The sequence below is a fragment of the Myotis davidii genome, unplaced genomic scaffold (genome assembly GCF_000327345.1).
Source record: "Myotis davidii unplaced genomic scaffold, ASM32734v1 scaffold1307, whole genome shotgun sequence".
In the NCBI taxonomy this organism is placed as follows: domain Eukaryota; kingdom Metazoa; phylum Chordata; class Mammalia; order Chiroptera; family Vespertilionidae; genus Myotis; species Myotis davidii.
In genome coordinates this window covers 342,999-370,830 of record NW_006298623.1, presented here as the reverse complement: position 1 = coordinate 370,830, position 27,832 = coordinate 342,999, and the positions used below count along the sequence as shown (strand labels likewise).

Below are 27,832 nucleotides of genomic sequence, written 5' to 3'. Positions count from 1 at the left end.
TTTAAAAATAGGAGTATTTCCATGGAGAGTCCGAATGAATTATTTCTGATCCCTGCCAGAGTTTTCTCTTGACTTGAGGAGATTTGCTAAGAAGTTAAGACCTGTTGCTTTTGCTCCCAATTCCAGGCTGTCAGAGAGCCTCGGAAAGGCCTGAGTCTCCCCCTGGAGTTTGTTGGGTTTAAGCTCCGATGGCATTCAGCATCCTGCAGTGCCCTGGGCAAACCCAGGGAGCTCTGATAGGAGACTCCTCAGAATGGGGCCTTCCCGAGATTTGCCTGTTCCTTTTCACTCTGAAGAAGGCTCTTGGAAAGCTTTTTTTGAATTATTTTTCTCAATCATTGACTTTTATTCATCTTTATTGTTGAAAGTATTACATATGTCCCATTTTTCTCCCATTGGCCCCTTCAGGCCCACCCCCTTTCCCCCACCCCAGGCCTCCACCACCCTATTGTCTGTGTCCATGGGTTATGCATGTATGCATACAAGTTCTTTGGTTGATCTCTTCCCACCCACCGCCACCTTCCCTCTGAGATTAACAGTCTGTTCCATTCTTCTATGTCTCTGGATCCATTTTGTTCAACAGTTTATTTTGTTCATTGGATTCCACATGTGAGTGAGATCATGTGGTACTTGTCTTTCTCTGACTGGCTTATTTTGCTTAGCACAATACTCTCCAGATCAGCCATTGCCAACCTCTTGGACCCCATGGAGCTTATATGGTATCATGGGATAGATAGACACCAAAAGATGATGTAAAATTACTATTGTAGGGGCTGGTAGGAAGAGGGTACAGAGAATGGGCACTGCACACAGCTGGAGAAGGAAGGCCAGGAAAGGTTCCTGATGTGGGAGTAACTGGGGACAAAACCAGGAGAAGGAGAAGTCTGACAGGCAAAGAAAATAGTAGAGGATGGAGGGCCTTCCTGGTATCTGAAACTCGAGCGAAGGTGCAACATGCAGAGAAACTTGAAGTGCACTCAGGAACTAAAGGCAGATGCACTTCCTGTGTTTCCACTTTTAAATAGTTAATAGTTTCTAAAGATGTTTTGTCACAGAGGAATACTTATTACTGCTTATCAGGGCTCCTACCAGATAAACTATATTTAGTTCTTTAGCCATGGTGTGCATAAAATTACCCATCTACTTATTTGGGGTTGGAAAGGCTATGAGTCATTAGAATTATATACACCTGGGTCACTTCCCAGCTCTGCCACCCACTCACCATGTGACCAAGGGCAAGTTAGTTAAACACTCAGAGCTTTTGTTTCTTTATCCCTGAAACAGATAAAAATAGATATGCTTCAGAGTTGACTTTAGGATTAAATATCATGTTTGTAAGATACTTAGGCTAATATGAGCCCAAACTAGCCCCTCTAAACATTGGTAGCTGTCACTATTATATTGGTTGATATAAATGTCAATTTGTATTTTTAAATATTAAGTAAAATACATTGAATTTAGTAGGAATGGAATAATGAAAATATAATTTGATGTATCTAAATTACTGAGGCTTATGTATTTGGCTTTTTAATCATATTTTGTTCATTTATTAACAGGCAAAATCTCAAATATTATCCAATGTATTGGATGTTGCCCATGGGTTTATAAAGGAAGTTAATCCAGATAAACCCAAAGGGGAGAATCGCTCTCCAAAAGAGATTAGTAAGAGTCAGCATCTACCCAAACCTCCTCTGCTGAAGGAGAGCAGCTCCCAGGTAAGCTGTGGGAAATGTAGGAGACATGTCTGTCATATACGGTCATGGAGACGGTCATGCATATACTTAGCGAGAGCTGTAGAGTTTTGGAGATTATTTTATCACATTGTTATTTAATATAAATTTTTTTTATTAATCAAAAACATCTTGACTATAACAATCCCTTTAAGGAGATTGCTTTGATTGCACTGGATGCTGATTTCTTAATGAATTATCCTTTGACTCTGTGGCTTTCTGGGCATTTCCACCATTTCAGGAAATGAATGAGTATTTGGGAGGAACATAAAAATAGATAACACAATATAATGGCTTTATATTAATCGGGACTTCAGAGGCTAAAAGTACAAAACCTTGCCACGTGTCTTAGGTGACAGTGAATCTCACAGCTTTTTATAATCGGATTTATACCGAATGCTGGTAGTTGAGATTGATTACTGATCCCATGATGTGCTAGATAAGTTTCATCAGCTCATGTCCATATTTTTATAATAGAATTGCTGTATTGACTTTTTTAGCAAAAGACAAACTTCCTCAAATTTTAATATAATCTGTGTGCCAGATAATGTCTTAAATATTTTACCTGTAACATCCATTTTTTATCCTTTCTTAATTACTTCTTTTTCTTTCCAGATGAGAAAATAGTGGCAAAAAACAGTTTTTATATATTTCCTGAGGTATTATTGGTAGTGGAACTTATGTATGAACCCAGATATTTTGATTCCAGATTACTTGCTTTTAACCACTACCCAGAGACTGTGATTTTAAGGTTTTTCCTTCATGCCTGCCATTTTATCTAATTTACCCTATCAATAATAATGATAAGTCAACAATTAACTTTTATTAAACATTTGATGCTGGGCATTGTGCTTAGTTACTTACCTGCCTTACCTTATTCAAGAATCATAATAACCATATGAGTTTTGCATTATTATTACCCCATTTAACAGATGAGGACAATGGGGGCCTAAGTAACCTAAGAAAAACCTATAGAGCTTATTTCTTTGCCTGTGCTTCTAGTCCTTAGAATAAGTGCTGCCTCTTATCCACATAGGTAACTGCTGTATAGAGCCACCCCACCTCTTGTCTTAATGTAAGAACCTTTAATTCAGTGGTTTCATCCGGGTATATATATACATTTCCTCAGCTGGAGAAACCTTAAATAAACACTCAGCACTGAGTTCAGCATCTCTATGGGTGGGGTCCAGACATGTGAGGTCTTAGCAACTGCTCAGTGATTCTGGTGAGTATTCCTGGTTGGGAGTCACTGCTATGGACCCTCAGGTGTGCACTGGTCTGTGGTGCATGCACTGAAGAGATGTCCCTGTCTGGTGCTTGGTAGGCAGTGGTTCTCCAACTGTGATAAGCATCAGAAGAATGGATGTGCATTCCTGGTCTGTCACTCAAATTTTAATATTTTTTTTTCACATCTGGGTTAGAGTACAGGAATCTGATTTTTAGTTAGCCTACCAAGCAATTCCAAAGCCTGGAAGAGTCAAAATGGTGCTAATGCCTAATGTCTGTCTTTGGGCTTTCCTTATGGATTCAGGCCACTGGATATCCTTGGAAAGGGGTGCAGTTCATGGATGAGCTTTCATTTTAGAGACTGACACCTGGATTTGAAATACTGACCCTGATTTTCTTAGAGCTTTTATAACATCCAGAATTTTACCTAGCCTTTTTGATCCTCTGTTTCTTCTTCTGGAAAGTGGCACGTATATATGAAAACGGGAATAAACATGCCTTGCAAGGATATCACGCGGCCCAGGGGGTAATGAGTGTATAGCACCGATTCATCAAATTTTCTAGCCCTTTTAGAATTGGGCAGGGTCATGAGCTCTGTGTGGAAGTGACATATGATAGTCTAGGCTGAAACATTTAAGAACCAATGTACAATCTGCTGGCTTTTTTCTATTCTGTCACTACTATGTGGAAGCCAAGTATTCCAAAGGCACAGCTATAAAATGCAAATGTCTTATAGCTCTGATTCTGATTTGTTGTTTGGAAAGGAGCCTCCCTGGGGAGTTGCTGCAATCACCGCACACTGAAACCATTGCACTGAGTTTTCAATGCTTCTTCATTATGCCACACACACACACACACACACACACATTGCTTACTGGATGCCTGAAATTACCTTCCCACATATTTCTAGAACTCAATATTTTCCAAATTCATTATTTCTCTTCCAATAGATGTTACTATTGGTGTCAGCCCATCTCCCAGCTTCTCAGCTTCCCAAGCTGGCAAGAACAGTTATTTTTAATAGTCCTGTCTCTCCTGCCTCTACACATCCAATCAGTTACCATGTCCCATGCAGTTGACCATCTAAAGCCTCTCTTGTCTGTTTGGTCATTTCTATTCTTATTGTTATTCTTAATCCTGAAATTAGCTCTTTCTTAAAGTGAAAAATGTGTATAGGCTGTAAATTTCATTTCATTCTTTCTCCTTCTGGGGATCAATAACATTTCCAATTTTGTATGTAGTTATTTATTGAAACCAATATTAATATACTTTGCAAACTGCTCTTAAAACATGCTTTTTACACTTAACAAAATATTTTCATATCAATTTAAGTGCATTCTAGAACCTTCTCATTCTATATAATGGGTAAAAAATACTCCATTTATTAGACTTTTTAAGATTTATTTTCCACTGGTCAACATTTAACCTGTTTCAGTCTTTTGCCAACACAAACTATAGTAAAAAGAATGTTTTTGAAAAATGTTTTGCATATGTATGTATATTTACATAATAAATTCCTGACATTCCTATTGCCAAATGGCCATAACATTTTCCTTGGATCCAAATTCCCCCCCCCCCCCCCCCCCCCCCCCCGCCCATTTCTCTCTTTCTGTGTGTGACTCTTCAGTGGCTTTGTGTTTTCAATAAGTTTGTCTAATTTTCTGTGTGGCAGGCAGGATTCTTCATGATCTGCCCCCTCTTTGTCTTTCCACTCTTTATATTTTTTTCATATCCCAAACTATGCTATAACAATATAAACTACTTCCAGTTTCATGCCATACTGCTGTTTGGCTCCATGTCTCCGTCTATGTATCATCCCCTCTCTCTGGAATCCTGCCCGTGCCACTTCTTGCCCACGGAATTCTTGTTTATCTGAGTTAAATACCTGCTCTTGCACCTGTCTCTGTTGTGGACTTATTAACCTGTGTTCTGTGGCCAGCAGCTAGCACAGTGTCTGGCAGGTTCCCAGGTGGTTTTTCTTTATATTTAAATTGTTTATGCACTATTTAATCATCTTCTCTCAATTGTACTCTAACAATCTGCCTGTTTATTTTGCAATTAAGGACTGAACATAAAAGATCCTACTTGTGTATCTAGAAGATACACAATGCCGATTTAGCAATTTGATATTAGTATAGGTAATCCACACTTCGTGATTTAACATTAGTTTGGAATTTATTTTGCTTTGGCTTCATAATTTGGATTTCTCTGATTCAATGGATAACTGCCAATGCCAACCTTTATTTTTTCAGTGTGTTCACAGTGGATTTATATTTTATACTGAATTCATCGTTTCTCCCATCTTTACGCTAAGCAGCATGCAATGTTTCACATGCATTTATTTATTCATTCATTCAACCAACTTTTAATTAGCATCACTTTGAGCCTGGATCTTGCCACTGAGGGAGGAAAATATCCCCTGATTTCACTGCATTCTAATGGTTTGAGAGACAATAAACAAATACACATGTGAATTCACACAGAGATGTTATTTTTAGAAAAATAAAGCAGATAAGAGATTAGAATGTATGTGGGGAGGGGTCTATATTTTTAGATCATCAGCAAGGTCATCACCTACTCTCTGAGTAGGTGACATTTGAGCAGAGGATTGATTGAAATGAGTACAATGACTGTGTGGAGTGTGGAGAAGGCTCACTCCAGGCATTGGGTAAAGATAGTGCAAAGCCCTTAAGTGGGAAGGTGCTGGGTGAGTTCCCAGAACTGTAAGAATATAAGTTTGTCTGGAGCAGGGTAAGAGAAGGGGAAAATTGAAGAACTGAACTGAGAGGCAGGGGGTACAAGGTTGTGTAGGCCCTTGTAAGTGTCAGGGCTTGGGGGCTTCATACAGAGTGATTGCAGGGTTTTGAACAGAGATTTGCCCTGATCAAATTTGCAAGTTATGAAACTGCTCTTTCTGCTGTGGGGAGATGGCAGGAGCAGGAGATTGGAAAAGTAGGAGGATCACATACAAGACTGTTGTCACTTTCCAGGGAGAACACTGGTGCATAATAATGATAAATCGTCAGTCTTGTAGGCTCCAGTTTTAATAATTTCTGAAGAGACCATTTATAATTGCAGACACAGTTTGAAAGAAACCAGTAGAGCATATACATAAGTAAAATTTTAAAATGTTCTACTTGTAAGTTTAAAAAACGTGTGACTTTTAATGCCTAACAATTAATGCTATCTTCATTTTATGATCCAGAAAATTTAGAAAAGCACACTTAGATACATTTTTTTAATTGGTTTAGATGGAAGTTTCAACAACACAAAAAGGCGAGTGTATAAACCCGAGAGATAGGCTCTTGTGTGAAGGGTCATTCGATGAAGAAGCTTCTGCCCAGTCCTTTCAGGAAGTTTTAAATGAATGGAGAACTGGACATCATAATGACAATGGAGAGCAGAACTTGCCTGCAGCAAAGCCAGGTATAGCTATTTTTATAAAATGAATGTTATAAATAAAGCTGAACTTAACTTTTTTATCTGTGAATATAAATGCAATATTCAAAACTATTAACATTGTGATAGCAGTTTGATATAACTCCTCAAAAAAATATTCACTGTATGACCAAAGATTAGTGGTTTAATATTTAGAGAACCCATGATATTTATCCGTGAAGATGTGCATAGCTGTAGTTCATTCATTTTCACTGCTTAAGAGTCTTCTGTTATATGAATACTAGAGGCCTGGTGCACAAAATCTGTGCATGGGCGGGGGTGGGGGTGGGGTCCCCTCAGCCCAACCTGCAACCTCTCCAATCTGGGACCCCGTGGGGGATGTTCAACGGCCGGTTTCCGAGGATCGGGCCTAAACTGGCAGTCGGACATCCCTCTCACAATCCTGGACTGCTGGCTCCTAATCACTCACCTGCCTGCCTGCCTGGTCACCCCTAACTGCCCCCTCCCCCCAGCCTGCCTGATTGCCCCTAACTACTTCCTGCTGCCACCCAGGTCTCCCCCAACCCCTCCATCCCTGCTGTCCTGGTTGCTCCTAACTTCCCCCACCCGCAGCCTGGTCACGCCTTGTTGCCCCCCTCTGCCAGCCTGGTTGCCCCCAACTGCCCCCCTCTGCTGGCCTGGTCACCCTCGACTGCCCCCCTGCTGGCCTGGTTGCCCCACACAGCCTGCTTGTTCAGTTGTTTGGTTGTCCCTCACTAGCCCCCCTGCCGGCCCGGTCATAGGCAACCATCTTGTGAGGGTGCGAGGGTTAATTTGCATACTACCTCTTTATTATATAGGATAGTACTATCTGCCTATTTGAATGTAGATGGTTATTGATTCTCATTTTTGCTATACAAATGGATGATGCTGTTGTGAATATTCTTGTACAGGTCTCCTGGAACACATGTGCACACATTTCTAGGGTGTCTATTCCTGGGAGTGGAAGAGCTGGGTCATGGGTGTGCATGTACTCAATTATACGAGATAAAGCTGAATTATTTACCTAAGTGTTTGTATCAGTTTACATTCTCACCTGCAGAGTGCGAAAGGTTGGGTTGCTTCCCATGACCAGCACTTAAATAATCAGATTTTTAAAGTTTTGCTGGACTGATGGAGATAAAATGGTATAACTAATTTTGCATCTTATTTCAAATGACATGAGTATCTTTCCAAATGTTTTTTGGCCCCATTTCGTTCAGTAATGTGCTTTGAATTTCCAAGTTTTCTAGTTTTTTATTTCCCAGAAATCTCCATCAGTTTTGAATATCTCTGAATAGTGGTTTTAATTTGGTAGTACTTCAGAAACATCGGAAGCATCTGGAAGTAAGTTGCCATGTCGACATCAATTCATGAAGAAAGTTGTCTCCTCCAGGTGCTACCTTCTGAGTTATTTCCTTTCTGTTTCCCATCTCTGTAAATATTATTGTCAGTGACTATAATACATACCTTTATGTTTGTGTGTGCTTATGGAATATATAATGAATCTGTTTGTTTTTATCTGTTAGCATTTAAAAGAATTAGTTGCTTTTAAAATCCTTGTGAATCATAAGATTTAAAAAAAATAATTTTATTGATTTTAGAGAGGGAGGAAGAGAAGAGAGAGCTAGAAACATCAAAGATGAGAGAGAATCATTGATGGCTGCCTCCTGCATGCCTTACACTGGGGATCAAGCCTGCAACCTGGGGCATGTGCCCTGACCGGGAATCAAACTGTGACCTCCTGGTTCATAGGTTGATGATGTTCAACCACTGAGGCACTCTGGCCGGGCAATCATAAGATTCTTTCATTTCAAGGGATTATGGAAGAAAACTGTCTATACAGTTATTTGATAAATCATCAATATTTAAAACTTTTGCATTATTTAAGCCCAGAACTATTGATTATAGATGAATATCAAAGCATATTTGACAAGTTCTGTATCTTGGGAGAAGTTACAATTTATAGGCTAGGTTATATTAACTATGTATGTTATATTTATTGTTATAGACTCATTGGAAGAATGTGAGGTACAAACCAATCTGAAAATTTGGAGAGAACCACTTCATATTGAATTTAAAGAAGACAGTATATCCTATATGGAAAAATTATGGCTTAAAAAACACAGAAGGTATTTTCTGAATTTTTGTATTATTAATAAGTAATATAAAATGCTATTTATATTTTTGCTTGTGTGACATGCTTTTCTGTAGCAGTTTTATATGTCTGCTTTATATTTGCATAAATAATTTTAAAGCAATATTAAATCCACATGAAGCTTCTACTGTTCTAATAAGAATTTTAATCCTATTTATATATATGATGCATCATTAATTTAGGGTTTCCCTTGAGAAATGTAAATATAAAGGTGGGGAAAAGGCATAAAACAATATACAATTTTTAGAATAATAGCAAAATAAAGTGATTAATGAAAGACTACTTTGAGAAGGTATTGCTCTTAGACATTTGAAATTAGCATAAACTTTTGAGGCTATATTTTTCAGAATTTACTTTTAAGTTTACTTAGACCTATAATTTTATAATTGTATCAATCAAGAGTATTCAAATATATTTTATACAAAGACTATTACAGTAGATTCACCATTTCATACATTGTTTAAAATTTAACATTAAATATTAATAAACAACATTTATTTTTCACAGTTCTTAAGGCTGGGAAGTCCAAGATAAAGGTGCCAACAGATTCAGTGTCTGGATAGAGCCTGCTTCCTGGTTCAGAGATGCCCATCTTCTCATTGTGAACTCCTCCCAAGCAGATGGGAGAGGTCTTTGTCTGGTCTCTTTTATAAGGGTGCTAATTCCATTTATGAAGTCTCTACCCTCATGATCTAGTCTCACAACGGCCTCCTCTCCTAATACTATCACCTTGGGAGCTAGGATTTCAACATATGAATTTTGTTGGAACACATTCAGAACAGAGCTTTCTGCTCCTGCTCCCTCCAAGGTCATGTCCTACTTTCATGCAAAATATATTCATTCCATTTCAATAGCTTTAAAATTCTTAACTCATTCTAACACCAATTCAGTAGTCTAAAGTTCACATTGTTATATAAATATCATCTAATTCAGATATGGGTGAGACTCAGTGTATGATTCATTTGGAGGCAGATTGCTTTCTAACTGTGAACCTGTGAAATCAAAGATGACATATGCTTCCAAATACAAAGGTGCGACAGGCATACAGTAGATATGCCTTGCCCACCAGGCCCACTGGGATGGAGGTCCCACCTTCTAGATACACTAGGGTAGGGCTCCAACCTCCTGGATACACTGAGGCAGCAGACCTTCTCTATAGCTTCGCTGGGCAGGCGTTGGGCTCCCAAGTTTCTGGTTGGCTCTGCCCCCATGGCTTTGGGCGGTCTCATTTCTATGGTGGCTGAATGCTATATTGCATCCCAGTGACGCTCCAGCATGGAACCCGGTGGCACTTGTAGTCTAGGGTCACACAGGTGGCCTTATCCCTACAGTGTCTCTGGGCATTGCTCTCTGCAGTAGCCTGGGCCTCTCTTGTTCTGTGATGGGAGGGATAGATTTCTGAACTGCCTTCAGGGTCATCGTTCCTTTGTCTTGGATAATAGGCTCTGGCTAATCTCCCTATCAGATGATCCTTTGGCCATTTACTTCCTGTTTTCTCCTGAATAGGCTCTCATTATTTTCAGTGTGGATAGTCTGAGAATGTTCCAAATTATTGAGTTTTGCTTCTCTTTTGATTATTAATTCTGTCTTTGAGTCATTTCTCTCTTCTTGGATTTTATTATGAGCAGCCATGAGAACCAGGTCTCTCACTGCTTAGCAATTGCCTCAGCCATATATATAATTTCAAAACTCCCAAGTTCTACCTTTCATAAAACCCTATGACAGAAACAAAAGTCAGGAAAGTTCTGTGCTGGTTTATGAATATAGATTGCCTTTTCTCCATTGTGTAGTAGCATGTTTCTTACTTCCATCTGATACTGAAACAGAATTTTTAGACTGGAACATGTGGTGTTCCCCTGGACTGGAACCCGGATTCTTTGTCTACCAGAGTTGAAGAATGAATCCACAGAAAGAAGATCGTATAGCAAAGGTGAAAATTTATTGAAGAACAAGTACAGACCCCCAAGTAGGGAGCGGGAAGAGTCCCACAGAATGAATTCCCATGTGGGGAGTGGGAAAGGGTCCCACTGAGTTCTTTTTCCCTGTGGCTTATAAAGGCTACAGATCCTGGTGCCTTGTTATCCCCTCTGATTGGTCACTATTCCCTTAGACTGGTTACTTTAGTAACTCCTCAGCTCAAAGGTCCAACCTCACATGGGACATGTAAGGTTCTCCCCCACCCCCACCCCACCCCCTTCCTTATTGTTTTCTTATTCCCTTTGGGTTTTCTTCCTCTCCTTCTGGATGAAGGGCTTCCTTCTCTTTATTTTGTAAATATAGACCTTTTGCTGTTCCCAGCTCCCTCATTCTATGGAAATGTACCTGATGCATCTTTTCAGCTCCCCTATTCTATTGAAATATACCTTCTGCTGCTCTGCAGCCCTGTGCTTCCTCCATGGTCCCCTTAATTTCTAAAATTTAAACCTGTCTTTTTCAACCCCCAAAATTCCTGTTTCAATACCTCATCAGAATGGCATTTACCACCCTTATTTCTACTGATATAGATCACCAGAATTGTCTTTAAAGGTCCATTCATAGCAATGTAGCTTATTTGTAGTTTCTTTTGCCTACAGTGAGAATACTGGCTCTCATGGTCTGTGATATATTTATTAATTTATCAACTTCAGTATGTGTATAAGGTAGTTTCACATGACTAGTATCACTGTGAGAAACAGACGCCTCAACTGAAGCACATGTGTATAGTGCTTGTACGGTTAGCCCACAGTGTCCAGCCTAAACCTTGTTTTCCAAAGTTGCTCAGGACATGACACCCATTTCTTTCCCACCTTCTTTGGAATGGCTTTACCATCCATTGATTACTTTTTAAAATTGACTAGCAGAAACTCCCGTACAGGTCTATGAATTTTTATTAATACCTCAAATCATGTGTTTGCCATTGTACCAAATAGCACACTTTGTTAATCCAACATTCCTTCATGCTTCCCCTCTATAGGTCTTCTGATATAGACCCCCACAGGTCTTCTCCCCTGACCTGTGGCAACCATTGGTCTATTTCCCTCTTTATACATTTACTTTTTCTGAATGTCATGTAAATGAAGTCATATAATATGTAGACCTTGTGTCCTTTATTTAGCATAATACATTTGAGATTCATCCATATTCTTGAGTGAATCAAAATCCATTTGTTTTTATTGTGGAGTATTAGTTCATCACTGTGGTGTACAGTTCACCTATTCAACTGTTGAAAAATAGGGTGCTGATTTCTAGTATTTTTGTAATTATGGTTAAAGCTGTTATAAATATTTATATATAGGTTTTTGTTTGAATATAGGTTTTTAATTTTCTGGGTAAATACCTGGGACTGGGATGGCTGAATTGTATGGTTTAAGTATATGTTTATCTTTATGAGAAAACTAGAAGCCCGGTGCATGGAAGGGGTCTCTCAGGGTGGCCTGTGGGGATCTGGCTGAAACCCGTAGTCCAACAGCACCTGCAGCTCCTACCTGCAGCTCCCACTCATCCCGGCCCCACTGCACCAGCTGTGGGCATGCGACCAATCAGTCCTAACCGGAGAGGCTCGCACTGCTGCAACAGTGCTTGCCAGCCATGAGCCCTGCATCTGGCAGCTTCCTGAGGGGAGTGGCCTGCAGGATCAGGTCTAAACTGGCTCTCCAACATCCCCTGAGGAGTCTCAGATTATGAGAGGGCACAGGCCAGGCCAAGAGACCCCACTGGTGCATGAGTGGTGCCGGGGAGGGACCGCGGGAGGACTCCCGGGCATGTCTAGCCCATCTCGCTCAGTCCCATTCAGCTGGACCCCAGCAGCAAGCTTACTTACTGGTTGGAGCATCTCCCCACTGGTGGTCAGTGCACGTCGTAGTGACTGGTCAACCAGTTGACTAGTCTGAACCCTGGTGGCCAGTGCATGTCATAGCTAACAGCTGAGCTGCCTTAGCATATTATTAGCATATTATGCTTTAATTGGCTGAATGGTTGGCCAGACGACCAGACACTTAGCATATCAGGCTTTTATTATATAGGCTTACAAACTGTTTTCCATAAGACTGAATAGTTTTGCATTCCTTCCTTCAATCTATGGGAGTTCTAATTGCTCTCCATTCTTGCCAGTGCCTGGTATTTTCAAGTTCTTTTCTGTTGGTGGTCACTTTAATAGGTGTGCAGTGTATCCCATTGTGGTTTATGTGGCAGGGTTTTAAGTTCTTCATATCAAATTCTGGTTATTCCTATGTAACTATTATTTAAGTTTTCTATGTCTCCTTTAAAGTGTGATGCCTTAACAATTCTTCACCTGTGAAACTCAAAAATTCTAATTTAAGAATTAGTACATAATAGTAATATCAAATTCACTTATCTTTTATTGTGTTTGCCTTTGATGCCTTTCACATGCAGTTTGTTATCCAATAAAAGTACAATTTCGTTATTAAATGAGTGCCATCATTTGTTTGGATACATACAAAAAGCTTTAATCATGGGCACATGAAATCCTGAGCTATGCTAAATACTAAATGTTGGCAAATTTCCTTGTTAGAAAATAATGATTAGTGAATATATTCACTAGGGTCTTATTTACAGTTATTTTTTTAACAGTGATTTCTTTTTTTTAGTTATTGATTTATGTTTTAATTATAGATGCTAGTGTGGGGCAATCTATTTGCAATTTACAAGTTTGTGATTGTAAATTGATTATAACATTTCTGATGCTGTACTTCTGAAAAGTTTCCCTTGTTGATAATGATGATCATGGTTAAGACTTTATCTTTGCCTATCTTTGTCATGTTTGATAATAGGTTTTTATAAATATTGTAGAGGCTGAGTGCATAAATTTGTGCATGGGTGGGATCTGGCCAGCTTGGCCCCGATCAGGGCAGATCAGGGCTGGGCCTATGGAGAGGACGAGCCAGTGGGAGTTTGGCCAGCTGGCCCACCCCGATTGAGGTGATCAGGGCTAGGCTGGCTAGGGGGAGAGGCTGTGGGCCCTGATCCTGATTGGGCTGGAACGGCTAATTGGGGGCAGGGCCAGCAGTGGGGAGAGTCTGTGGGTGGTGGGCTGGCCGGCCCTTCCCCCGATTGGTGTTGGGGAGCCAATTGGAGGCAAAGCTGTGGGTGGTGTTGGGGGGCCAATCACCGGCCTTGCCCTTGATCGGAGTAGCAGGGGCAGGGCCGGCCAGGGGGAGGGGCTGTGGGCCAATAGGGGTGATGGGGGTCCATCAGGTGTGGGGCTGGCCGGGGGAGGGGCTGCAGGAGGTTGGCTGGCTGGCCCCACTCCCTATTTGGGTAGGGGGTGCGATCAGAGGCAAGGCTGGCTGGGGAGAGGGGCTGTGGACTGGTTGGGGTGGGGTGGCGCACCACCATCAGGCCTATTTGCTGGCCACAGTGGGCGTCATAGCGACCTGTCATTCTGGTCATTATGGTGTTCCAGTCGCTGGCTTTTTATATATATATAGAGGTTCCATTGTATTTTGTTTTGTTTTTCTTTTTTAAATTGGGTAATAACATTTGTATTTTATGTGCAACCAATACATGTGTTTTAAGAGCTACTTTAATATCTTTAGTAGATCTATTAAATGCTAAGAAAGTTTCATGAAATAGAGCAGAGATTTGGATTTAGAGTATTTTAAAGGTGGATATTAGCAATTAGCTGGTTTTCCCACTCAAATTCCCCTACTCTTTTCATTACATGTAAGTGTCAAGTTTAGCTAATCATCAGAAGTACTGGGGCAAGTTTTAGAATATTGATTTATCTACCTAACCTCAGGCAAATCTAAAAATCAGTGTTTTAAAGGATGAATATGAGACTACATTTTAAAAATATCTTCCTTGGTGATTCTGATGCAAAAAGCCTAACAGATTGACAGAATATATTTAGAACTGCTCATCAAAAGTTTCCTCCAATGAATTGGTCAATGTTCAGTACATATTTATTAAATTTTGAGGTAATTCTATTCTAAAATATATTTTATCTTTTATTTATATAGCATGATCTTTAACAAGGCATGTGTGCCAGGGTTTCAATATCCAGAATGCAGACTTGTTTATTGACTAAATGGTTGCTTGTTTATGGGCAAATCTCAAATTCTCTTGGCCCACACTTTTCCATCTGGAAAATATTGAGTTTATAATAAACATTCGTAGGGCTCCTTACCTCCAACGCTTTACTATATAGACTCTGTCAGTCTTTGGTTCAGGGCTTTATTCATAAAATTAGATGTTTTTACTTTATGAAGAAGTATCTGGATAATAGTACATTTATGTGTATCTGTGATTGAATTTTAATATAGCATATCCATGTCAAACTGGAAAGAGATGTCTGGTTGCCAAATGCCAATTTGTCTTTGACATTTACTCTTTAATATTTCTATCGCTTAGTTCAATTATGGATATAAAATGACACATTCATTAATTTTTTTGACAAAAAGCTGAATAATATAAATATTTTGAAATATTCTTTTATATAGATTACATGTATTCAGAAAATACACATAGCCATAGATTTCCATGAAATTATAAAATTTTTGGTGCCTTTGAAAATTGAAAGAAAAGCAATATAGAGTAATTGTTATGAACATGGGCTTGGGGAAGCAGCAGCCTTGGGTTCAAATTCCTTTTCTGCATTTATTACCTGAATGACTTTGAACAAGTTGGTTTACTTCTTTGTGCCTCAATATCTTCATCTGTAAAATTAAAATAATACTAGTGCCGATTTAATGCATCTATTAAGATTTAATACCCCCAAATTAGTTGAAAAAGAGCCTGGTACATTTTAAGTTATGCATTAATCTTACCTATTAATATCACTAAAAATGCCTTGACTTTTTATATGTAGACTTCATGAGCCTGTATGGTTTTCAAGGGCTATAGTTACTTCTATTCTTTGTTAAAAAGTGACCAGCTCCCCAATAAGTTGGGAATGACCTCTGGGACACTCTTGACCTCTGAGAATCCCTGTGTTTCATTGCCTTCCTTATGAGATAGGGTTGGCCACACCAAACCTCATTGTTAATCGGGTGACATATGCATTGACAGAACACTTCATATTCATATAGTGGGGCCCTATGTTCTCACCCTCCTGGCTTGGTGGAAGCTTAGAATAATGTCTTCAGGTTCTCTTAGAATGTATCAACATAATGCACAAAGCTGTGGGAAACAACACACATTCATAAATTAGCTTTTTAAATAGGGTGGTATGTTTAATGGGCTTCATGTGGCTTCTGCAAGAACACTGACTTCTATCATAACTTTATTTTTCACTCTAAACAAAAAACAGTGGGATATGCAATTTAAAAATCTTATGTGCTGTTAATTTGATTTACAAAATTATTTTAGTGAATTAAGATTCTGTTATGCAATCATATTTTTCTTCCATGAATTAGAGGTACAGCTATGATTTCATTATTAATTTTGTAGACTCACTCCTCTGTGAAATAAATCAAGATCTTGTCAGGGAAGTTTTAGATAATGTATTTTAGTCTTTTAATTGCTTCCTTCTTGTTTTGTAGAACTCCACGGGAGCAACTTCAAAATATGCCACCAGCTATATTCATACCTCAGTGTACAACCATTAATGAGTCACAACGTTCTCAAAGTGAAAGTGATGAAGATAATGATGGTTAGTTTAGTCTTGATTAGACATTTTCAAATTTATTATTTCAAATTACATACCCTAAGCATTAATCAGCATCTGCTTTTGTTTTTCTTTACTGTATGATTCTCAACTGGACCATGTACCCTTTATGTCCTGATCAAAATGCATACTTTCTTCCATTTTTTAGATTCACTTTCATTTAAAAATTGAATATTAAGAACACGTATATTTTACTTGAACTAGGAAAATTGACAGCATTTATATATTTGTGTGGACATACAGGAGAACATTATCCTTTTATTTTTGGCTATGTTATTTAAAGATAGGAAATTATCAGGTAAAGTATATGCTTTGATGATATTATTTTCCAATTTTATTCCCTAGTTGAGGAGACTGAAGTACAATGCCCAGCTCTTTTCCTGCCAGTGGAAGAATTAAAAACAGAGAGACCTGAAACATCTGTAGAAATAGTTGAACTGGATGATGTGAGTGCTTAATGACCAGTTTATTTAACAAACAGGAAATTCATAACATATAGTTACAACTACATATTATTTTCAACAAGAATCTTTTATAATTCAACATAGTTTAATATGAAATTTATAAGTGTTTGAATTTAAACATGCTGCTAGTAATTAAACTTTTATTTTACTGTTGACAGTAAATTTCTGAATTGATAAAGTGTCATTTTTTTTGCAAGCATATGGTATGGAAGATGAAAAGACATTTTATTTTTTAACTGATAGACATGTAGTTTACTGTTCTTTTTAAAAATATATATATTTTATTGATTTTTTTACAGAGAGGAAGGGAGAAAGATAGAGAATAAGAAACATTGATGAGAGAGAAACATCAATCAGCTGCCTCCTGCACACCCACTGCTGGGGATGTGCCCGCAACCAAGGTACATGCCCTTTACCGGAATCGAACCTGGGACCCTTTAGTCCGCAGGCCAACGCTCTATCCACTGAGCTAAACCGGTAAGGGCTTTATTTAGTTCTTCATGTTATCAGGCTTTTAAACAAAGATTAGTGTGGTATTTCATTAATAAAATCTGTATATAGTTAGTTTTTATTAATGTCATTTAATATTTTTTTCTATTTAAGGGAAAATATTGTGAAGATTTAAGGGGTTTAGTGTATAATAACTTGAATACAGACCTCTAGAAGACAACACGTAGAGCCAGCTGAAGCTAGAGCTAGTCAGAGCTATAGCTCCGGGCTGAGAGTCTAAATTGTGACAAACTGTGTATTTCTGACTTTCTAATCAAGTAGCTGAATATAGCACATATACTTGATATTTATATTACTGTGATTGTGAAAGAAAAATACTAGAATGTAGGAAGTACTTCTTTAAATACTACTTTTTTCTTTAGGTTAATAGCCCCTGGTGTGTGTGTGTGTGTGTGTGCACGCACACGCACGCAATGCACCTAGCAACATTTTTATTTCCCCTCTGGATAAATTTAAGCTATTGAACAAATAAATACACAAACACACATACACATACATGTTACTAAATTCTTGATGTATACAGTAAGCTTATGCCAGAGAACTAACCTACTTGGCACTTAGTAGTTACAGTATAAAACATGAGTTGGTATTATTTTTTCTGGGTGTGACAGTAATGATTAAATGACTGACAAAGCAAGTGCCCTCAGCAAATTTATTTTGAATTTGTTGGATTCTTCTAGAAACTCATGTTCTATGACATATAGTCAGAGAATTCATGACATTATTAGTGAAAGAAAATTCTCTAAATATCACCTACAAGTTAGCTGGTTAACATATAATGACCCATTTATTGAATATACTAATATTATACAACATGTATTTAATAAGACTTACGAAGAAGAATTTGAAGAACAAGGAAAGGTCGTGCCTTACAAAGTCGAATTAGCTGATGCAGTTAGTCAACAAAGGTAAGGTCTTTCTAATTCACTTTTGATGCTATTAAAAACCCACCAAAAATCAACTCTTTATTTAAATGAGACATACATAGTATAAAAAAACAAGTAAAGCAATGTTTAAATTTGTGTACAATATTGCTAATATTAGTCAACATTCAATAATTAGAAAAGTATCCATAATGATATATTTATACTCTTATCTAATATCTGGATTACTTAATAGATGCTTCTGAATTTAAGAATTACTATTATTTAAAGTGACTGACCAAGGCCAATATATTTTATATGAGCCTTGTTCTTTTCTTCAAAGATAACTCTGGATTTTTCTCACTTCAGTTTGCTATGAACCATAAATAAAAACAGGTATATGAATAATTAGCTTGAGAGAAAAAAAGAACTCCCAAACTATGGATTACATCCTAGATAGATTTTATTGTGTAATAAATTAAGTATAATGGTTCACTTTGCAACTTGCTTTTGGTAGAATTTTGTCATTTCAAATGAAAAATAATATTTAGCTGTATTTTTTGTTATTGTTAATCCTTACCCTAGGATATTTTTCCATTGATTTTTAGAAAGAGTGGAAGGGAGGGAGAGATACAGAGAGAGAGAGAAACATTAATGTGAGAGAGACGCATTGATTGCTTGCTGATTGGTTGCCCAACCAGGGCCAGGGTTTAAGCCTGAAACCCAGATACATGCCCCTCACTGGAATTGAAGCCAGGACTCTTCAGTCTGCAGGCTGACGCTCTATCCACTGAGCCAAATTGCCTAGGGCTCTAGCTCTATTTGTTAATAAATTTTACTCCAAGTCCCCTTCACTTTAGCAAAGATTTCAAGGTGTTTTGACTACAAAGTATTAAATTGGTTAAACAGCAGAATGAAGTTTCTATCTAGTAATCCTTCGGCCAATTCTTTGTTTATATGTTCAGATAAACTTGGGCCCTTGTCAGCATTTAGGAATAGCAATGCTCCTATGTGATGCACTCAGATGTGAAAAGCCCCATGTTTTGACACAGAGACCCAGATGTCTAGTAGCAAATGTGCTTTTGCCATTTGACATTTTGACAGAAGGCAGTAGACAACCTCTGGTCAGTAGATAAGAGGTTTATATCCACTAATATATCCCCAGGGAAATGAATGCTATTTCTGCCCTTTAATTTGATTATTTTATATATGTTATCACAAATCTTTGCTTTGACCTCCCTGTATGGTATTAGAGAAGGCAGAAAAAGTTACTGATCATTGTTTAGCAACAGTTTAGCATCTTGGGTTTTGAGGTGCCCATAGAGGTTCCTATTTTCTTAGAAAAGTCATAAAGAATCATAGGTGATTCAAGAGGATCTTTTTGATTAAGCATAATGCATATGTTTTTTACGATGGTACTATATAGAGTTTACGTAAATTTAAGGTGTTATTAAATATATTATTCAATACATTGAAAATGTTATTTAAATTGTAACTATGCTTATATATATGGTAAGCATAATCAAAAATGAAACAAATACCACATATGGTATTTTAACTAAAATAGTTCATTTATGGACAACTAAAAGTTTATTTAAGTATAAAACCTTGATTTGATGGGAGGAGAATTGACCTGGGCTGGTGAACACATCATATAATATACAGATGATGTATTATAGAATTGTATATCTGAAACCTATATAATTTTATTAACCAATACCATCTTAATAAATTAAATTAATTTAAAAAAACACCTTTGATTTCATCACATTTTAATGAACTTAAAAGATTAACGCTTCATCTTTTGAAGAAAGAATATAAGGAACCACATTTATTTGAGAATTTAAGTGAATACCCCTATTTCTTTAAGGTTTTATTATATTTCTTTTAATAAGTTGGGACTTTTTACTTTTTAACATTTTTTCTTTCAATGCTATTCTTTTGCTTTTCCATAAACATGGAAGTTGCGCATTTTATGATTATCAGAATACTTTTCCATATAAAAATGATATCCATCAGCATCATGCTTTCACCAATGGAAAAACAGACCTCTTACATCTTCATCTAAGCAACAGCCCTTCTTATTGTGAAGATAACTCAAAAGGTAATGTTTTTCCTTGTTGATTACTATTATTAACAATAAATGTTGGTAATTTAATAGAACCAATTAAATTCTAGTAGAGTAATGGTAGTAGAGTATACACAAGCTTTGACTATTTTGCTGTTTATTTTAACCCCAGGAATTTTAGTTCTCAGAAGAAAATTGGTTGAAAGTATATTCACATGGGAGTTTAGGACTTTTACACAGCTCCAGATCTAGTCTAGAGGATATTTTTTAACTTAACTGTAGCATAGTGTTCCAGTTACCTGCATGAAAATGCTGAATATAAATGTTCATTAAGTGTTACTTTAAAGATACTTAATTTATTTAAATAGGCTTTATTTTTAAAAAAAATCCATTTCTTTATTGATTTCAGAGAGGAAGGGAGAGGGAGAAGGAGAGGGAGAGAGGGAGAGAGAAAGAGAGAAGAGAAACATCAATCATCAGAGAAAATCATTTATTGGCTGCCTCCTGCACGCCCCCTACTGGGGATCAAACCCACAACCCAGGCATGTACCCTTGGCTGGAATTGAAACTGGGATCCCGCAGTCTGCAGGCCAACACTCTATCCACTGAGCCAAACCGGCCAGGGCTAGGCTTTACTTTTTAGAGCAGTTTTAGGTTTGCAGCAAAACTGCAAAGTAAGTACAGAGTTTCCATATACCCTCTGTCACCACAAACTCATTACTTCTCCCACTATTAATATCTCAAACCAGAATAGTACATTGTCAGTCAACAGCCGTAGATGGACACATTGCCACCCCAAATTCATAGTTTATGTTAGGGTTCACTCTTGGTTGTACATTCCATGGGTTTGGACAAGTGTATAATGACATGTGCCCAGTATTATATTTTATACAAAATAGTTTTACTGCTCTGAAAATCCTCTGCGCTCTGATTTCTGATATCTCTCTTTTTCCTAACCTTTGGGTACCACTAATCTTTTTACTGTCTCCATCAGTTTGCCTTTTCTAGAATGTCATAGAGCTGGAATCATATCATTTGCAGTCTTTTCAAATTGGCTTCTTTCACTTAGTATTATGCATTTAAAGGTGCCTCTATGTTTTTACATGGCTTGAGAGCTCATTTCTTTTTAGTGCTGAAGTTCCATTGTCTGAATGCACCACAATTTATTTATACATTCACTTATTGAAAAATAGCTTGATCAGTTCCATGTTTTGGCAATTATGAGTAAAGTTGTTATATATATCTATGTGTGGGTTTTTGTTTGGACCTACATTTTCAGCTCATTTGGGTAATACTCAAGGGATTTGATTGTTGGATCACATGTTAAGTGTATATTTTGTTTTGTAAACAAGAAATCACCAAACTGTCTTCCAAAGTGGCTGTACCATTTTGCATTCCCACCTGCAATGAATGATGGTTCCTGTTCTCCACATCTTCATCAGCATTTGGTGTTGCCAGTGTTTCAAATTTTTGCCATTCTAATAATTGTGTAGTGGTATTTCATTATTGTTTGTATTTTCAATTTTCTAATGGCTTATGATGTTGAACATCTTTTCATCAATACTTATTTTCCATCAATATATCTTCTTTGATGAAGTGTCTGCTAAGGTGTTAGCCCATTTTTTCAGTTGGGTTTCACATTTTCTTAAGATTTCTTTTGTTATTTTGTATAACAGTCCTTTACTAGATACATATTTTACAAATATTTTCTTACTCTCCTGGCAGTGTCTTTCACACAACAGACATTTTTAATTTTAATAAAGTCCAGCTTATAAAGTATTTCTTTCAGGGAATCTGCTTGGTATTGTGTTTGAAGAAGTCATCATGATACCCAATATAACCTACATTTTCTCCAGTGTTCTAGGAGTTTTATAATTTTGCATTTAGGTCTATCACTCATTCTGAGTAAATTTTTGTGAAGGGTGTAAGGTCTGTGTTCAGATTAACTTTTGGGGCATGCAGAGGTCTAGTTGTTCTAAATCTGTTTGTTGAAAAGACAATCTTTTCTCCATTGTATTGTCTTTCCTCTTTTGTCAAATATTAGCTGACTATATTTATGTGGGTCTATTTATAGATTCTCTATTCTGCTCCATTAATCAATTTTTTTATACTTTTGCTAATACCACATTGTCTTTATTGTATAGTTGTATCATTCAGATATTTCTAGTATTACTCCTGTAGATCTGTGCATAGTTTGTTAGATTTATACCTAAGTATTTCATTTTTGTTTGCTAATGTAAATGCTTTTATGTTAATTTCAAATTTTACTTGTTTATATTGGTATATAGAAAAGTGATTGACTTGTATGTTTAGTTTGTGTACTGCAATCTTTCAATAACTAGTTATAGGAGCGTTTTTTAAATTCTTTTGGACGTTGTACGTAGACAATCATATTATCTGAACAATATCAAATTCATTTCTTCTGAATCTGCATTTCTTTTATTCCCTTTTCTTGTTTTACTGGGTAGCTAGGTTTTGCAGCTCAATGTTGAAAAAGGAGTGGTAAGAGCTTAAAACCTAGCCTTATTTCTCATCTTATGAGTAAAGCTTTTAGTTTCTCATCATTAAGTATGATGTGAACTATAGTTCTGTGTGTGTGTGTGTGTGTGTGCATTTGTGCTTTTTTTCTGTAGTTTCTTTTATTCCCTTTTCTTGTTTTACTGGGTAGCTAGGTTTTGCAGCTCAATGTTGAAAAAGGAGTGGTAAGAGCTTAAAACCTAGCCTTATTTCTCATCTTATGAGTAAAGCTTTTAGTTTCTCATCATTAAGTATGATGTGAACTATAGTTGTGTGTGTGTGTGTGTGTGTGTGCATTTGTGGTTTTTTTCTGTAGCCTTTATCAGATTGAGAATTTCCCTTTATTCCTAGTTTGCTGAGAGTTTTTATCATAAGTGGGTATTGGATTTTGTCATGTTTTCTGCATCTATTGAAATGATCCTTTGATTTTTCTTCTTTAACCTATTGATGTGATAAATTAAATTGATTTATGAATATTGAACCAAGATATCTAATTTTTATGACTTAACAGGGCTTCCAATGAATAGAGTAAAATAAACCATGCCTGTACATTCTGTATCACATTTTAAACTTTAATAAATGGATGTTTTGTCTCATTTTCAACAACAAAAGATCCTAATAATGAAATGTTGCCACCTTAGGTGAATATCATAGAGATTAATTGCAGACATTTCCATATAACAAATTTCATGTGTTTCTACTGGAAAAAAATCAGATAACTTCTATTTAAGTGTAGAAGGAAAATACAGCATTATTGTGGAAGTTTCGTTAAATTGAATAGCCTTTATAAAGTTTTTCTTATTAAAGCATTTCTATGACATATACATTATTGCATTTCTGATAGTATTTGTGCAATTTGAGGTGATAGTTGTTGGATGTGAAAGTTCTAAGTAAATACTACATGTAATAGTTGAGCTATATCAACATTTGATTGCAACAAGTCCTTTGGGCTGCAAGACAGAATTTACATCACTGGAGATTATTTTAGTCATAGCCTCTACTGTTTTACACAGTATATTTATAGAGACAAGCTGTTTATATTAGAAAGCTGATAAGGGATAATCAGATGAAGCTGTATTCATTCTGGAAAATATATGTAAAGTGAAAGCAAAGTGGTGCAAAAATTGTTAAATGATTTTAATTCCTCAGAAAATACAGACCAATGTTCACAACCCGAGCTGCACATTATAATCACCTGGAGAACTTGTAGAGGAAAATAAACCAACAAACAAAGACAGTGCAGTGCTCGAGTCCCACTCCCAGTGTTTGATTCAGTTGCTTTGGGATCAGGCCCCCACACTGACAATGTTAAACAGCACCTTCAGATGAATCCATTGTGCAACCAGGTTGAAACCAATGATCTAAACCAAGTGATATGGTAAAAGCAGACATGATGAGGTGGTGACTCATAAAATCTTGCTCATTTTGTAGCTTTCCAGAAGCAGGTGTCCCAGCTTAAACAGTTTCTATGCCTCTAACTGCTGCTCATTCATCTGGCAGATTTCTTTTTGCCTTCTCCTCATCACTAGCATGCTGTGGAAAAGAGGTGAAATGTGGAAATAAGATTCCCTCCGCATTATTTCTCATAAATTGCTGTTGTAAAACTTGAGTGGGAGAGGAGGTAGGCAAGTGGGAATTGAACCAAAGGCTGAATAAAAATTTGCATCAATTTCAAGATTTCATTACAAAATAAAATCTTGCCTCACTCCATTAGTCTCTAGCTCATTAAGGTTTGAATGCCTAAGTAAATCATGATTATCATTTAGGAACAAAAACAGCATAATAGTATCTTCACACTGAGAACTCAGTAAAGAAACATTGATAAAGTAGGGTTTATTGATACAGGTTTACATCACAGAACATTTGGTTTATGAACAGATTAATCAATGTATTTGTTTATATTTATTTATTTAACTTTTATAAATGTGTGTTTTCAACAGCAGGAACTTCAAATAAAAAATTTGGCAACAATGTGGATCCTGATGTATATTCTTCTGCTGTTGAAAAATTAGGGGAGAGCAGCTTTTCTGAAAGACATTTCAAAGAGAAAAGTATAATCGATATGGAATGTAATCAAACTCTGAATAATTCCTGCATATCATTTGCAAACAAGGATTCTTTTCCAACAGTAGATTTAGAAACACCTTCCATGAAGGAGAAATTGTCTGAAGACATCAAAGAATCCTTGGAATTTAGCAACTTTCTGGAGCGGCCAAACTTGGAAGATTCAAAAACTACAGAGTCACCACTGGTAAATTTCTATTATGTTTGTTATATTAAAATTTTTATAAGAAACATCGTAAGAAAATGTTATACTCACACAATACATTCTTAAATGTTTCCTCCAAGTGAAGTTAAAATGTACTACCATATATTATCACGAGGTAGTTGAAGATTGAGTAATATGGGAAAGAATGTTAATGACTTACAGGGCATCTCTAATATGGTAAATGCCATGATAATAAATGGCTTCTATAACAAATAAAACTTTAAGGCCTATCTCATGCCCTGTATTTACAGTGCTGTTACCTTTCTAAATGAAATTTTTTGTTATGAATATTTTAGTATAATAAATCCTTTCTAGATTTTTACTGTATAGTCACTGGCTAAAATGAACTAAAGGCATATATGTAGATAAAGTCAGTTTTTGTGGCTTAATGTAAGTATAGGAGTTAAAAGTATCTGTCAGGAACATGGTTAATAAAAAAATAGGGGTGCAGTTTGTGTTTCTTCTTAGGAAAAGTGGTAAAGTAGCTATTGGCAATAATTATTGCATTACCACCAAATTTTAAAACTATATTTAAATCTCTGTTCTACATACTAAAAACGTTAGGTAATAGTGATTATTAATAATAAACTCTTGGGAAATTGAGCAAGACAAATGTTAAATTCTTTGGAAATGGGCAAGTCCAGCAATTTAACAACCCTTTAAAGTCATTGGAAATGAATCTCTATGGTGCCTAAACTGAAGGTGGTACCAAAAATTCGGACTGGATATTGAGCTGCTGTTACTTCTGTTTGGAGATTGGATTTCTGTTCCTTTTTAACGTGGCAAATTGGAACCGAGACCTCTGCAAAGCTTTAGATCCCTAAGAGTCTGCTCAGTCTCTGAAGGGCTTTGCCAGGAGACACATTCTCTCCCCTCTTCCAGTGAAGAAAACAATTGGTCATAGATTGAATTTGTGCAAACAGAACAAACAAGAACTAAACTGACCAGATCCCACAGGGCATCAGGAAGAGGGCTGGTGACGCCTGCACATGCAGTGTGCTGTGTTAGAAGAGAGGAATCCTGAGCAAAGAAACCCAGTTCTTTTACACTGGGCATAGGCCTGGCGGACCTTTGCCCTCACAGGAGACATGGCCTTCTGTTAAAATAAATAAAATAGAACTATTTTTATAAACATGGATACATCTCAAAAATATGATGTAAAAAATTGAAATGTAAAAGGGTACATAGAGTTTGATAGCACTTTTGGAAACATTTACAATATGTAACTTTTTATGGATACACTCAAATCTAATAATATTAAATTATAGAGTAGAGAATGTCAACTTCAATGAAATAATACAATTAATTTATAAAGATTAATATATATTGTGGTATAGGAATTTCTTATAGGTGGAATCTAGTGAATAAAATAAACTGATGGACAAAATAGAAACAGAGGCATGAATACATGGAACAGACTAACAGCTGTCAGAGGGGAAGGGGAGTAAAGGGACTGGATGAAAGAAGGTGAAGGGGATTAGCTAAAGAACATATAGACATAACCCGTAGACACAGACAACAGCCAGAGGGAAGGGGATTGGGTGGAGGTGGGCACAGAGGGTCATATATAATAATGTCAATAATAAAATAATAAAATAAAATAAAATGTAATTCAGTTATATGTTCATTATATCTCAATAAAGCTGGACAAATAAAAAAGGTAAATCTGAAGCAAATCTTTAAATCACTGATATTAAATTGTGTGATCAAGTTAAATCATGTGTTTTACATATCTATATATTTAAAGCATTTCATAATTAAAGTTTAAATGTTAAAAAAGCTACTAATTATATTTTGATCTCTTATGATACTACTAGAGGCCCAGTGTATGAAAATCGAGCACTGGGCAGGGTGGTGGGGTGGGGAGGAGGGAGGATCCCTCAGCCCAGCCTGTATCCTCTCACAGTTCGGGAGCCCTCAGGGGATGTCCGACTGATGGCTTAGGGGAGTGGGGCTAAGCCATCAGTCAGACATCCTTACTGCTGCCCCAGAGGTGGGAGAGTCTCCCGCCACCGCCACTGCGCTTGCCAGCTGTGAGCTCAGCTTCTGGCTGAGTGGCACTCCCCCTGTGGAAGCACATTGACCACCAGGGGACAGCTCCTGTGCTGAGCGTCTGCTCCCTGGTGGTCAGTGCATGTCATAGCAACCGCCTTTCGGTCGATTTGCATATTAGCCTTTTATTATATAGAGAATTGTAAAAGAAAAAAGTGTTAAATGGTTACATCATAGAGAACAGCATTTTATAATCTACTAATGATGACAGGAACTGTTTTTATGCTCCTCCTGTCCTAGTAAAAGCCATTCCCTGAGTAGAAACTACTTGGACATTTGTTGTGCTCCAGTGGAAAATTCAAGCATGAGCAATAGGGATAATTTTTAGTAGTGGCATTACTTGACTTTGAAATTGACTGTATGGCAGTTCATTTTGCACTTCAGTTTTCAGAAATTGAGTTATTCATAAAGCTAGGACCACTTATGAGATTAAGTACTAAGTTGTAGAGTAGCAGCAGTGAGATAAAGTCAGGTGCCGGGGAGAACGTGGTCTAGTCAGGGGCTCTTGGTCTGGTTCTGAAACAACCAAGATTACTTTGTGAGTTTTGGAAGAACAAACTCACTTTCATTGTTCTGCCAATTAAGGCTTTTAAAAAACTTTCCAGATTTGTAATTGTCTAATCCAAACATGAACTCCACTACGGCTGAAGGGGTTCTATAGACTGGTTTCAGTGTCTGGGGGAACCAGTGAAGATACGAGTAGAGTGGAATTGGATTTATCTTTGAATGAGATGATTTATTGGTCACTACTTGGTTTTGTACATTTTAGCATTTATATAATTTATAAATTTGAATCAAGTTACAATAATTTCTTTTGTGTTGGTTACATTAGGGCATTCATTAGATCCACTGGGGAACTTTTAAATACTGATAGCCACTCTGATATTTTGTAAGCCCATCTGGAGCTCTCACTTCAAATCTTTAATCTGTTTCTTACCATATATATATATATAT

The 27,832-nt window shown here is 37.0% G+C and overlaps 1 protein-coding gene across 1 annotated transcript in view; it reads left to right on the top strand.

The window, feature by feature from the left end:
• ZBBX (zinc finger, B-box domain containing) overlaps positions 1 to 27,832 on the top strand; it is a 90,956-nt gene that overhangs the window by 40,477 nt on the left and 22,647 nt on the right. Inside the window, exons 6-14 of the mRNA XM_015570757.1 lie at positions 1,557 to 1,715; positions 6,209 to 6,383; positions 8,386 to 8,506; positions 16,011 to 16,120; positions 16,481 to 16,581; positions 17,938 to 18,017; positions 19,937 to 20,076; positions 24,498 to 24,808; positions 24,850 to 24,856. Of these exons, the coding sequence (XP_015426243.1) occupies positions 1,557 to 1,715; positions 6,209 to 6,383; positions 8,386 to 8,506; positions 16,011 to 16,120; positions 16,481 to 16,581; positions 17,938 to 18,017; positions 19,937 to 20,076; positions 24,498 to 24,808; positions 24,850 to 24,856 (1,204 nt within the window). The remainder of the gene's footprint in view (positions 1 to 1,556; positions 1,716 to 6,208; positions 6,384 to 8,385; positions 8,507 to 16,010; positions 16,121 to 16,480; positions 16,582 to 17,937; positions 18,018 to 19,936; positions 20,077 to 24,497; positions 24,809 to 24,849; positions 24,857 to 27,832) is intronic.